The sequence below is a fragment of the Daldinia decipiens genome, assembly GCF_022478715.1.
Source record: "Daldinia decipiens strain CBS 113046 unplaced genomic scaffold F4813scaffold_32, whole genome shotgun sequence".
NCBI lineage: Eukaryota > Fungi > Ascomycota > Sordariomycetes > Xylariales > Hypoxylaceae > Daldinia > Daldinia decipiens.
The window spans coordinates 350325-363593 of record NW_026054575.1 but is presented as its reverse complement, the minus strand read 5'-3'; the positions used below and the strand labels follow the sequence as shown (position 1 = coordinate 363593).

Here is a 13269-nt window from a genome sequence, read left to right as displayed (position 1 = left end):
GAGACCGGCGTTTTGATTCACTCTAGCTTCTTATAGAGCGCGGGATCAGTGTGACCAAGGGTCATTGGTAGTAGGAATGCGCACGCCAGAGCGGTCCTTGCTGTTGTTGGGAGTACTTCTACGACTCATAAGGAAGATAATGGAGAGGACGCTGCGCACGAGTGAGTCTGGACTCCGGCCCCCATCGATTAGGGGTCCATGGCACGGTAAACACGCGGCAAACTACAGTTCTGGTACTAAGAACCTCAGAAAGTACTCTGTAGACAAGCGCCAACCGAACGGCGGCAGCAACGCAGCAGCTTCAAGCAGTCAGTCGGCGACGAAGACCATCGCCACCCATACTGCAATCTTAAACTTTCTTATAGCGAAGATCCTCTTGTAAAGTAGCAGTATGGATATTTCTACCAAGGTTAAAGTGATCTGCGTGAGTTCGGAAGCGAGGAGAAGACACTAACATGACAGGCTTAACACTGCCAAGTTTAAAATATATATCCACTACATGTGAAATGGTCCAAAGGGTAGGTAACTTACAACAGCGGAGTAGACGGCGCTCGTGAATGCGTCGGTGCTATATATATCGATTCCAATATAAACTACATAGACCCAAACATTGATACTGAGCGCAATGGATGATAGCTGGTTGGTACACTCGCATTGACAAGAACAGTCGCAAAGAATTATGACATTTGTTTGCCATAGATGCTAAGGACTTACCCATGTGGCTAATATCCACCCATCATCCACCTGTAAATCAGACTTGGACTTTGCTCGTGCCTCGAAGCTTGTAGCATCGGAGAGGAATATTTTGTATTTATGGTCCTCGAAGGCTTTACTACGAACGTTTCGAGGGTCATTAGAGCTAGGTAGTTGTGCTGTATCTCAGCTTTCGTTGTTTTATTCGTAGTGTTCCTAGGCAAAGGACAAAGAAAATACTGCTACTTTATTTGAAAGGAATAAGAAGTGGGAGTCCTCTGGGTCACCATAAAGAGCAAAGTGTAATTCTGGCAGGACACACATAGTTATAAACTGGACAAGATAAAGAGAATTGTTCCTTTTCAATTAATTATCACAGCAACAATATTACGTCGTTGCTTACGCACCCCTGAGCTAAGCTAAGCTAAGCAATTCCGAGGCCAGTCATGTTGCTAACCAGCTTTCTCCTATCCGTAACCCAGTATTAATACGCCCTCTATGGCTACCTACCTACCTACATACATACACCCATAGTCCAAGCTATCGCTGGCTAACCTGGTGGAACACTCGATAACCTTCCGTCCGCAACACAGATACGTATATATGTACGGGTCCAGCTCGCTCGGCAGGCACTCTCAACACCAACTACTCCGGAAAATCAGGACATGAATGCAAAATAGCAGAGGTAGCAATGCAAAGTCGTCTGGACGACACGAGGTAGCCTCCTTATATTGAATGGTATGATCATCAGAAGTCATCCACGCCTCATGATACTTTTCAACCCGAGGGGACGCCCCCAAAGACGCACGAGCCTCCGCAACAAAAAAAAGGGACGATCGAGATTCGAAGTCCAAGTTTGTTAAACCCGGAAAAAAAAGTATAAAATTCCACATTACAGCACGCGTAAAAACATCAAAAATGACATACAAACCAGCCTTAAAACAAAGGGGTGGGGGAAGGGGTATCCATAAAAAGAGGAGAGCACATCCTCTTCTCCTATTTTTTTTTTTCATCCCGTTGGAAGCGGGTCGTCATGAGCATCCCCCAATTCGAAAACAAATAAGTCATCTCCCAAAAACCGCGCATAAACGTCGTCAAACTTCGAGAGTGAGGCATTCAAACCCGTCATCAATCAAGCCCATTCGCTAAACCCGCATTTCCATTCCACCCGTTTTTCCAGACGAGAACCACCGGCAACCAAAAGTTTGAAGACGAAGAAAAAAAAGAACCGTTATTCTAGTTATTCGAATCCAGATCCCCTTGTTCGAGCGGTACGAAGGGCTGGTCTTGTCTGGTTTACCAGCCTGATCGTCATGCCCCAGCAGAACAAACCGCTATCTTGGTCCGAAGTCTCTTCCTCCTAGGGGTGCGAAGGCTTCTCGTCGTGCGTCGTCCGAGTAGGCGGCGGAGAATTCGGCAACGGGATTTCGTGTGGTTCACGTGGCTCGCGTACCGAGTTCATCTCAGGTGTTGCAACACGAACCGGACCCGGACCTGTGGGCGCCCCTTTTTCGTCTATACTTCCCATAGTTTCTGCACTCCTTCCCGAGGCTAAAAAGGCCTGTACCTGATCTCTCGGAGGGGACTTCGTGCGCTTAACCTCCACGTTTTCTTTCGCTTCCCGATACTTGTTCTTAATCCATCCGATGGGACCCTTCGAGTCTTCTTTCTCTCTACTTCCGGCTTCACTTTCCGCTAGTGTTGCCGCCACATCTGAGGATTCGCCCGTCCAACTCTTCCGTGGCCTTTGCCCACTCCCAATAGAAGAGGTGCTCAACTCGGCATGGGAATTGTAACCCAGGTTATGACCATGTTCGCTAGAGAAGTCCTCCTTTCGTCGAGATATACGCCATCGATGTTTCTTTTCTTTTTCGGCTGCATCCGGCGAAGAGACAGGCGCACAACCCTCTGCCTGGTCTACATCAGACCCGTCGTTGAATGACGAATGTAGGGATGTTGACGGTGAGGTCTTTGCCTTGAGCGTATTACCATTCTCTGAATCGCCATGTACGGTGCTCGCAGATGGCACCTGAGACGCTCGCGGCGTAGGCTCCGATGGCGTCTCTATAGAGGTACTATTCTCTGTGTTAGTAGGACCTGGATGGGGAACTTTCTGTTCTATCGGGTTCGAAGATTCATGAATCGGAGAAACTGCCTCCGAATGAGGAAGTGAGGCGGTCGAACTCTGGGCACTGGGGTTGGTACTACTAGGTAATCGCTTTTTGCGCAGCTTATTGGGCTGGCGCTTTTCACCTTCCGCGGCCTGGGATCGTTGGAAAAGACCCTGGAGGTTCCTCTCCCTTAAAGGAGTTATAATATCGGCAGGAGGACCTAATAATCTTTCTTGGCTTCTTGCAGCGGAATGCGACTCTGCCGCCATCGGAGTTAGGTGCTGCGATGTCGTAGGAGACTGTTCGGCTACGGTTGACGCTTCTTCAGCTACAGTCGGCGGAGCGCCTATGTTAGAATCTGCGGGCGAGGGCGAAGCTGGAGCTACCGAGACGCTAGGTGAGCTCTGCCGAGGCTGGAATTTTCCGGAAGGAATATGAGGCGACTTCTTAGACGGAACTGTATTACTTCTTCCGAGCCCACCATTCGGCGTCAGAGCAGGGCTACCGGGCGTAGAAGCACCGTTGGAGTGAATCGAGTGCCGCGACGATGTAGAACGATTCCGCCTAATCTTACCATCCCTACTAACGCTCTCAGCGCCAGCGCTAGCATTGGAAGCAGATCTTACAACGCCAGTATTGCGGTTTGGCGTTGCGGGTGTTACAACCGTCGGTGGGCCTTTTTCAATTTCTCGTTTAGTCCTCTCATCCGTACCGGTGCCTTGCATACCGATTAAGAAGTGATCCTGATTTTCAATTAAGAATATAATAACACATTGGTTAAGTCGGTACTCCTCTGGCGCCATGGCATGTTGCGGATGCGAAAGCATTCCAGGTTGAAAGATGGCAGCTAGATTTTGAGCTGTCATCCGATTCTCATCGGCCTTGGCGGCAAATACCGCGAGCAGATCCAGAATATACAAGAGCAGCTGTCGGTTAAGAGGGGGTAGTTCCTTAATAAGCTGTTGGTACTTTTCTATAGCTTCAGCTTCGTCGAAATCCTCGACAAGTTGGGTGCCCTCGGTGTCACCGACAGCTTGCTTTGTGTGTCCGCGCAAGGGATCTCGAAATAGTTCGTATAGATCTAGCGGAACTACAGGTTCAGGTAGGTCATTCAAATACCGTCGAAGGACGTTAGCAGCATCGTGAACCGTATACCCATCCCACACGAGACCTTTGCCGTATCGATCGGGTGAGTCGAACTGTATCTTTAGCTCCTTAATGCGCTTCTCAGAGCCGCTGAGGCGGAAAATTCCCTCGACGCTCGTAGCTATAACATTATTAGCATAAAACCAAACCAAATGCCTCGATGGCTCCGTCGCTAACCTTTCTCTTTCAGAAAAACACCACATTTAGCCACTACAATTGGTACATATCCATATATGTAGCTTTGACCGTCTTCATCGACAAGTGAAATGGCGACGTTCGCGTATGTGATGCTTTGTCGTAGAGGAACACCAAATATACCCTTGGGTTGGGACTCTGTTTTGACTCTCATGTTAGCTACCGCTTTCTTACTGTGATCGTACTTTGTATTTATCTGTTCCCCTTAACTGCCAAAACGGCGTAGCTTGGAGAGCAAACCTGCTATTAGGGGCGTAGGCTGACCATTCCGACTTCCTCGACATATGCGTAGGGCCATATAGCATATATTATACCAATACCGACAGTTAGGGGGTTGGGATGGAAGACTGGTAGCTTGTAGAAAAAAGTTGAATAGTGTGGGCAGTTGGCATGTAGGTGGGAATAGGTATGTGATTGTAGCCCTTACCTTGGGATTCTTGGTGCCTTGACCGAGTTTGGAAAGCCTTCCACCACGATTTCAGATCTCGCCTGCTAGGCGGGGATGCAGGATTAGCAGCAGGAGACGGATGCTGCTGCGGCGGACTCATTTGCTGCTGGTTTTGATGCTGTTGTGGTTTTGACGGCGACGTAGTGCCGGCAGAAGCCATGGTCTATGACGCGCGGGCGACGGTGACCGCGACCGTCAGCAGGGTTAAACGATACGTTGTGACGATGGATGCGCGTGATCTCGTACGCCTTTGGTAACAACGACCTTTGTGTAGAGAGGATAAGTAATAATGGAGGAAGCTTCGAGGTTTGCCGTGTTAAGAGGTGTTAAAAGACAAGATCAAATACAGGCGTGTGCGTGTGTGCATGCGTAGACGTGGGTTTGGTGGGTAGGTTGTAGGTGGATAGGTTAGTTGATTGATTGCCGACGATAGAGAGCAACGGTAGGGCGGGCGGCAGGGCGGGTACAGGTATAATAATGAATGTCGGGTCTAAGCCAAATGTTTCAGAGCGGACTAGGACCTAACAAATGGGACTTGGACGATATTCGAGCGTCGGTGAACGGGGCACCTTTTGTGACCGATATCAAATTTGTTAAAAGGGCGTCAGGTAGGTTGAAGATGAAGTGAGTGTGGTAGCCCTCAATTATTACCAGAGCACAATAGGGTAAGTTGATAAAAGTGCTAAGGTTGTGTAGGAGGTAGGTAGGTAGTGTAGGTAGAGAAATAATGTCAGGGTTAGGTAGGCTAGGTAACTTGAAGTCAGGCTGGTGGTAGGCTGGGTTGTAGCCCGTAGGTATGTACTACATTGGGCCTGGGAATGGATGCAACTCCCACCTAGGTTACATAGATGTCCATATGTAGGTAGGTACATACCTACCTCTTAGGTACTTAACCTAGGTACCTACCTGCCTACCTGCCTTTATGTTAGCCCGGGAGAGAGCATTGCTTTCCCCCCGGTACTGCGACTCTGTCAACTGTGGCTTAGATACATAGTGCACTATACTGTACGGAAAATACAGTGTATACCGATCCACTATTACTGTTATCACTGTCTCTAGGCTGTACAATACCTAATGTATTGTAGTATCTACAACTTACTTAGGTACATGTTCCTCATGTTGAAATGCAACATTGAACCATACAAGTCTAAACTCTAATTCCCCATATCCAACAAAAGCATACAATTCTAAGTTTAATACATGTACCTACCAGTTATACCATGTACCTCTTACATGCACGTACTGGAACCTTAGCATACTACATTGTACTTATCTTAATCCTCGTGCGCATCTCCCTTTTACCTGGTAAAGTAGATAATTCGTCTTTCATGGCGGACTCTTGATGATCATAGTATATAGCTGCCTGTTGCCGACTATTTCGTTTTGCGGCTGCCTTTAGCCTCGACTCTCCTTTACACTTGGCGTTCTTATATTGGACACGGCATAAAGTTACCAGCTTCGTATACGTAGATCTCCCATGAAGATAGACTCGAGGGCTAGTTGAAGTAGAGTTGGACGAAAAACTTTCTAGCTATACACGAACAACATACCTACCTACTTACCTACCTACCTATCTAAGATGCTCTAAGACACCGCTTACAGATGGTACAAAAATACGACCGTTAGGATTTACACCAGAGACACACCTCGAAGCTCGAGTGGGCCGTGTGGAAGACTGTGCTAAGCCTCTACGTTGCACTAATCACTTCCGGACCGCGACACCGCAACCCGGGGAGCCTATGTATGTACCTAGTAGAGGTGGTCGAATAATAGGTAGGTATCAAAGGGGCAGGGGGGAATCCAAGACCCACGAGTCTAGAAGCGCATCTCACATACGGAATACATAGTAGACTTCTCGTATCGTTCCCAAACAAGGTTAACAGGTTTATTCTGAAACATGGTTCAAGCTGCATTTAAACATTGGCCTTCTCTGTATACGGCAGCTGAAGTAAGCAGGCTACTCCTTAAGAAGCTATTATTAGCTCCCTCGAGAGACTATATTGTGTCACTATTGTGTACACAGCCTATGAGGGCGGCAGCTTGATAGGTGACCGCTTTTGGGCTTTGCTTATATTTCGCTGAGCTCAAGCTACAGCAACGACAGGTCTATTCGTACACTACCTATTACCTACACACCGTACCTTATTGATGTAGGTACTTGGTCTGCTGGCTTAAGTTTAAGCCGTTGCCACCTTATTTCAATCAGTGATTTCAATATGCCGGGCCAGTTAGCTATCATGTTGTCAGCGTCATATGGTACCATTTCCAAGTTTTTGATAGGACAGAAATGAAGATAGAAAAATACAACACCTCCAACTTGCTCAGCCTCTCTAGCGTCTCTGTCGACAAGCACGAGCAACCAGGGACAAGACGTATAAGGCTAGGGAGAAAGAAGGGGGCGGGTCACAGACATACATAAGGCATTATTACCGTCAACCCGTCTCTTCCAAGACCCAAGTTCTAGAAATGACGTCGACCCTTACCAGATATTCCACAGCGTTGCTCACAGAAAGGGATTGTCTCTTTTGTTACATAGTCGAATCCGGGCTGTGCTTGGCAATATACATTCGTAGTGGCGTCACAACGTACCCCCCTCCCCAAATGTGTACCCCGTGCACATACGGGAAGCACGAATCTTATTTCCTGTGTTGTTTGATAGGAAGAAGCTCCTGAGGTCCCCAAATTTGGCTGTACATACATAGTATTACAATGTGCTTGAACCCCGCCGCTGATCAGCACGGGCGACACCTCATTTGGGGTAATCTTTTCTTTGGTTGTGTCCTAAAATTAGTAGGGATTTCTCTGCTGCTGCCTTTACAACTTCCCCTTCGCTGTCAAACTCCGGCTGGAAGATTGCTTAACTACCTCATGGCTGATGGGTCACGACGAGCTTGAGACTAGTCACATTGTTGAACCAGGTACGGAAGCATATTGGACTTCCGGATTATTAGCTTTCACATGGGAAGCTCGCCCCGCAGATCATCTCTTTAGTGGGATACTATATCATGAAGCTTAGCTCTACTACGGCGTCTACCTTACCTTACCTATGTATTAACCATTGGTTTCGCTTCATCTTAGTTAAGACTCATACGTACCTATCAATAACATGCACCCACCATAATACGACTATAACTCCCGTCGAAAGACAATAACATACCGCAGACTAAGACAACAGACAAGATCATCCTAGGGTCGTTGGATCTCTTCTAATCTAAAACTAGTATTTAGCTCTAGCTCGAGTGGATACACATCTATGTAGATGAAAGAAAATAAATGTTCGACCTAAGAAGCTTACTGATCCGATCCGGCTAGCGATGGGAATACCTAGGTAGTTAGGCGCTTATGGCGATATATTGATACCTAGATTGATCGACGTAGGACGGTAGTTCAGACACTGGCTCTCGACAGACGTCATAATGGAGCATCTCCCGAGCCCATGTCATACACAAAACTTCATGTTTGATTTAAAAGAACGAGCACACACGAAACATGCCTCGCCAGAGTCGTACAGTTTCTTAAAACTTTATGAGTGACTATGTATTAGTCGTCAATGGCATCGTATCTAAATTCAGAACTGAAACTGAGCAGACCGGTTTGGCTATATAGTTGTAGAATATTTACGAAGCTTAAAACACCAGCGAGATATTCTTCTCGTACCTGTTATACGAATCTTATAAATACCTATGTTCTAAAATCTAAGCTCTTTCTAAGTCTGGTGTAGTCTATAGCTAAGCGATAACATCTTCCCTTACCTTAGGTAGTGCATAGACCTGCTCGCTCGGTAAGAAAGCAAGAAAGGCCAAGAGAAAATGATACGGACAGAGGAAACAAAGATAGAAAGCTACGCACGGAAATAGAAATATACACATCGATACAAGTCAACTGATCCATTGATCACTCGGAGAAGCTTGCACTCAAAACTCTTATACACTAGTTTTATCATAATACTGGTCATAATTCTGGCATTTAAAATCACCTGCCTGACTTCACCCTACGAAATCAAATAGAAAATAACCAAAGCACCGTCAATTTCCAGGTCGTTCATACGGTAACGAGAATGGCAGGGCTGCCGTATACATTGTACATACAGAGGACGCCATGGTCCGAAAATTCATATGCAACCAGCCCCGGGCAGCTCTAGCGAAAGAACCCTATGGTTTACCGTGAACACCGACCAAGACACGCGCAAAACAACAACGAAGCAAGATACGACCGATCCTTTCCCTATCCACGGAACACTCCACGTCCGCCAAAAGGGGTATTAGGTTGTCGTAGGAACAAAATGCCAAACATGTCTGGGGGAACCTGTACCGCCCGTGTACAAGGTTACGACGCCCAAACCCACCTAGTCGTGATGCCGTGTATCTGTACTCCCCGCCAATACGCCAGAGATTTGCGACAGAGATTCCTGTGCTAACACGCCAACTTACACGGAGGGCCAAGTAACGCCCTTCCAATCCAATCGGCGTATGTCCGAGACCCTAAAAGTGTTGACATACGAAAAGAAAGAAAAAAGGCGCCTGTGTGATGGCGACAATAGAAAGAATACCCGAGGTCCTATAAATATACTAAAGGTGAAATGAAGCCGCCGCCTAAAACGCCGAATGATGAATCCCGTCGGTGATGATGAGACCAGCCATTGTCAGTCATGGCGGTGGGATTAGTCTTAATAAACAAATTAAAAAGGCCGCGGGGCTTGAATAGGTGTAGTGCAATCTTTTTACGTGTCGTCATACGTCGTGAGAAATGGTTTTTGTAGGGTTATCAAGCACCGATGGGAACACTCCGCGGTGTAACATCGCCGCTACGTTTTCGGGATAGATTTTGTTGGGCTTTCGAAGCATTGGCGATCATCTGCAATTTCTTTCGGAGGGCCGTAAGTCTGCCGTTGATCATTTGGATCACTTAAATGATGAGTTAGTTCGTATAGTCTGCTACTTGAAGAGCTAGGAATACATACTTTTATGAACAGCTTGCTGATCATCCGGATTGATATCGGATGCACTCTCGCGAACCAGATCGCGTTCGGCCTTTAAAGATCCGGAAAGCCTGCGTTTGGAGAGGTCTTCATCGTTATCAAGCACTGCCTCGAGCATTCGAATGGCAGTTAAATACGAGAGTTCACATCCGCTTAGATCTTCGTTGGCGATTTCGTTGATAGCAGCGGCGCGGCTCATTTCGAGGGCTCTTTCGTACATTAGCTTTTCGGCGCTGAGACCTGCTGTTAACACAATACCCTCTGTGCTCGAGGTGCCAGCCGGGAGGAGTTCAAGTTGATTGTTTGCTGGGTGGCTTGGGTGGTCCTCTGGAAGCTGCTTCTGTGCTTCGAGGAGCTTTAGTCGTACCACTTCGGCTTTCTCTAATGTCTCGTTAAACCGTCTACGGACCCACTGGACAGCGGAGTTGACCCTCGTTATTAGGTTCTGGGCACTAATTGCATCGCGATTAATGACGTGCTGAGTAGAGCTAGAATCAATGCGATTCCTACGCGTCCACCAGATATTTGCGATGTCCATGGACCTGGCGAGAAGCGAGAGGGTTTTCACGTAGAGAACTAGAGCTTCCTCTGAGAGCGACACGATTGCTTCTATGGTTAAGCCATCATCCTCTTCTAAGACCATTTTCTCGGCGGGTACTCCGCCCAAACCATGGTCCATCGAAGGTGCCAACGGTACTAGTTGCTTATACTTTACTTCGGCGAAACCCCAGACAACGTCACTTCGTGACGCAAGGTCTTCGATGCACTGAGCAACACGTAAGTCTTCATCGATGGGGCCGCCCTGGCGTCCGTCCGTGATATAGCCGGTGGGGGCGGCTGGTGTAGGATATGCAGGAAATGCATTGTAGGGATTTGGGGGCGACGTGCCTTTGCCGAGCAAGTGCGTCGGATACTTGAAGCCGAAAATCCTCAAGCTTGCATCTGAAATTGCGTTATATATGGCGGACGTAGTAGAACCAGGACTGCCAGACAAGTTCTTATCGTAGGAACCTCGTCGATAATGATCAGGTCGTTGCCTGCCTTGTGCGATCTGGAGCGCACTAGACGGCTGAGCAGGAATTGCGCCTGTCGTCGACGTCGGCACACCTTGCTGAGTAGCACGACGAATGATTTGTCCCGACCTGGGAGACGAGGCCTCCGCTTGGGCTCCCTTTGCAGCGAGCTCATCGGCAAATGCGTTCACCTCCACGTGCTTCTTTTCTACTACAACATAGTCCCGCTCAAAAGCAATCTCTTGCGCAGCTCTTTCTTCTATCGCGGAACGCTCCGACCTACTCTTACCCCTCCTGGTCTCTTCGTACGGCGGAGATTGGCCGTGCGAATTTTTGTTGACCGAGGCATTGGATAATCCGCGCTGTCGGCGGTCTTCGACGTAAGCACCCCGTGTAGGTGCGGAAGTAGAAGGTACATTCTGCGGCCGTCGGATACCAAGCCCCGGAGCGATTTCGTCTCGAGGAGATTGGTTTGTGCGCGATGCACCTTGAACCTGCGGATCCCAATTCTCGAACTCGGCCGGTGACGCTAGAGGAGAGGATCTTAATGGCCTTTCGCGAGGCGACGAAGAGCTACTCTCCTGATGTACCGCATCTGTTTCAGTAGCATAGCGACGATGAGTTGACATGCGTCGGGGGATTAGATCTAACTCGTCAGTTCGCGAAGTAGCGCGAACTTCTTTTGATAGACGCCTCTTAACTTGAGGTATGTCGTCCTCAACTAAACCCGGTATTTCATCTGAAATGACTTGATGACTAAAGAAATTCTCGAAACTCAGCCTTTCGGCAGGGCTGCGCTTCAAAAGCGCACGGATTAATGCCTTAATATCCGAGCTCGCTTGGCAATCTCGCGAGAACTTGACTTGCGCATCGGAGCTCTCGATTTTCCTCAGGAGCTCAACATGGTTGTTAGCTCGGAACGGTGGCCTACCGGATATCATCTCGTACGCAACAGTGCCGACAGACCATAAATCTGCCTTTGCATCGTATCGCTCGTAGCGCAATATTTCAGGCGCCATATAGAGAGGAGACCCGCAGAGCGTCTCAGCTAGAGACGTTGCTGGCAGGACACGGGCGAAACCGAAATCTGCCAGCTTCAACATGGGCATCGATTGTAACCCAACAGCCGGGATTAACGAATCGTTACTAGCACTAAGGATCGGACGGCTATTGTTTGCCTCTCTAAAATACGGTGACGGGAGCAGCAAGAGATTCTGGGGTTTAATATCTCGATGGACGAAATTGCCTTGTCGAAGAAATTGCAAGGCGCTGGCAAGTTGCTTAAGAAAATGGCGGATAATAACTTCGTGAAGGCCAGCCCCGGGAGCGCTGGGGTACTTTCGCGCCATATCGCGAGTCGCAGGAAATGTGATGAAGCTCTCTCGCTTCTTTATGAATATTGATAAATCTCCCAGCTCGCAGTATTCCATGATGAGGTTGATGTGGGTCGTGGACTCGATGCAGTCATGAAGGGCGACGATGTGTGGGTGTCGTAAATTCTTAAGAATCTTAATCTCACTATAGAGGTTCTCCTTCAGCTTCTTGTTTAACCGCGCGAGCTCGACAGATTTGATCGCGACCAAAGCGCCGGATACCTGCACCATTTCCATTAGCTCAACTGCCATCCTTCGGTATGACTCACGATCATGTTTAGGAACTGTGCGACCGGCGCTGCTTTTGATTTTAAGTGCATCAAAAGAGCGCCCAGCCGCCTCTCTACGAAGGGTGCAAATATATCATGATAGGGCGTATGGTTGGGCATAGCCTTGGAGATACGAACCTTGTGCTTGCCCATATATACCTGGGCGAAGCTACCTTTGCCTATCTCGGAACCAATGATGAACTGACCAATATCAGCACTTCGAGCCCGACGAGTAGTCGAGCTCAAATGTATTCGAGGGTCAGCCATGGCTCCCTGTGTAGGTTGGCTTATGACAGGAAGCTTGGTGAATGCAGCCCGGGGGCCTATATGGGAATCGGGATGAAGTCCGTGGCTCGAGTTATCGTCATGTACACATACAGCTTAGATGTGAACGAATGGGATTGTAGTTGGTCGATGGAAAGGGGGGGATAAAGATGCCACGAGGCAGAAGGCGTTGAGGAAATCGGAAAAGAAGAAGCTAGTTGGAAGATTCGCGTGTCTCTGGACCAAAGCTTAGATAGGCGAGTTTTGGGACCTGGGACGTCAAAGTGGATGTAAATGATGTACTCCGTGTAAAGGCAGGGTATCCGATAGGTCGGTCGACGGAGAATCGAGGTCCTTAGGAATAGGAACCTTGAAAGGCGGGGATGTGTCTGTGTCTGTGTCACCTCGAATGACAGACACGGGAAGATTTAGGCCACAAGGGTTACAGCGATGGAGAGATCTTGTGTCTCGTTCGTGTCTATTGACAACCAGACAAAAACGCTGCTAGTATCCCAAGTGTTGAACTGGGGGGGTGTGGCAAGAAGAGGCAACCGTTGAAGGAGGAGAGGCAGAAGCAGATCTGATGTAGGTAGGTCTACACAGTAGGGTTACCAGAATAGGTATAATACAAGAACCTGACGTATGAAACCGTAGGCAGGCTGGTAGGTAGCTGTTATGTAGGTACCTTGTGAGCTGGACAGGGGGAGGGGATTGGATGTGCAAGAAGGCTGCAAGGAAGCAGTCAATGATAGCTGCTGCTGCTGCTGCGAGGATTCGCG

At 48.2% G+C, this 13269-nt stretch overlaps 3 protein-coding genes across 3 annotated transcripts; all 3 read right to left on the bottom strand.

Moving 5' to 3' along the window:
• Positions 1-1222: 1222 nt before the first annotated feature.
• F4813DRAFT_190039 (uncharacterized protein) lies at positions 1223-1880 on the bottom strand. The gene has a single exon (XM_049239411.1). The coding sequence runs from the start codon at positions 1704-1706 to the stop codon at positions 1329-1331; it is 378 nt and encodes a 125-aa protein (XP_049097073.1). The 5' UTR covers positions 1707-1880; the 3' UTR covers positions 1223-1328.
• On the bottom strand, positions 1880-4996 carry F4813DRAFT_190050 (RhoGAP-domain-containing protein). Its single transcript, XM_049239412.1, has 4 exons — positions 4573-4996; positions 4410-4499; positions 4128-4283; positions 1880-4071 (listed from the first exon to the last, which is right to left on the bottom strand). The coding sequence occupies exons 1-4, from the start codon at positions 4751-4753 to the stop codon at positions 2054-2056; spliced, it is 2445 nt and encodes an 814-aa protein (XP_049097072.1). The 5' UTR covers positions 4754-4996; the 3' UTR covers positions 1880-2053.
• A 4361-nt stretch (positions 4997-9357) lies between these two features.
• Positions 9358-12493, bottom strand: F4813DRAFT_392095 (Serine/threonine-protein kinase ATG1; the record flags this gene model as incomplete). Its single annotated transcript, XM_049247242.1, has 3 exons — positions 9358-9497; positions 9554-12179; positions 12227-12493. 3 exons carry the CDS (start codon positions 12491-12493, stop codon positions 9358-9360), a joined length of 3033 nt encoding a protein of 1010 aa, XP_049097071.1.
• Between the last annotated feature and the right edge of the window lie 776 nt (positions 12494-13269).

Coding starts and splice junctions, on each gene's coding strand:
- F4813DRAFT_190039 (XM_049239411.1), bottom strand. CDS start 1,706: ATGAAAAAAAAAAATAGGAGAAGAGGATGTGCTCTCCTCTTTTTATGG.
- F4813DRAFT_190050 (XM_049239412.1), bottom strand. CDS start 4,753: ATGGCTTCTGCCGGCACTACGTCGCCGTCAAAACCACAACAGCATCAA. Junction 4,500..4,572: donor AAGGCACCAAGAATCCCAAG/GTAAGGGCTACA, acceptor TTTTTCTACAAG/CTACCAGTCTTCCATCCCAA. Junction 4,072..4,127: donor TGTTTTTCTGAAAGAGAAAG/GTTAGCGACGGA, acceptor ATAATGTTATAG/CTACGAGCGTCGAGGGAATT.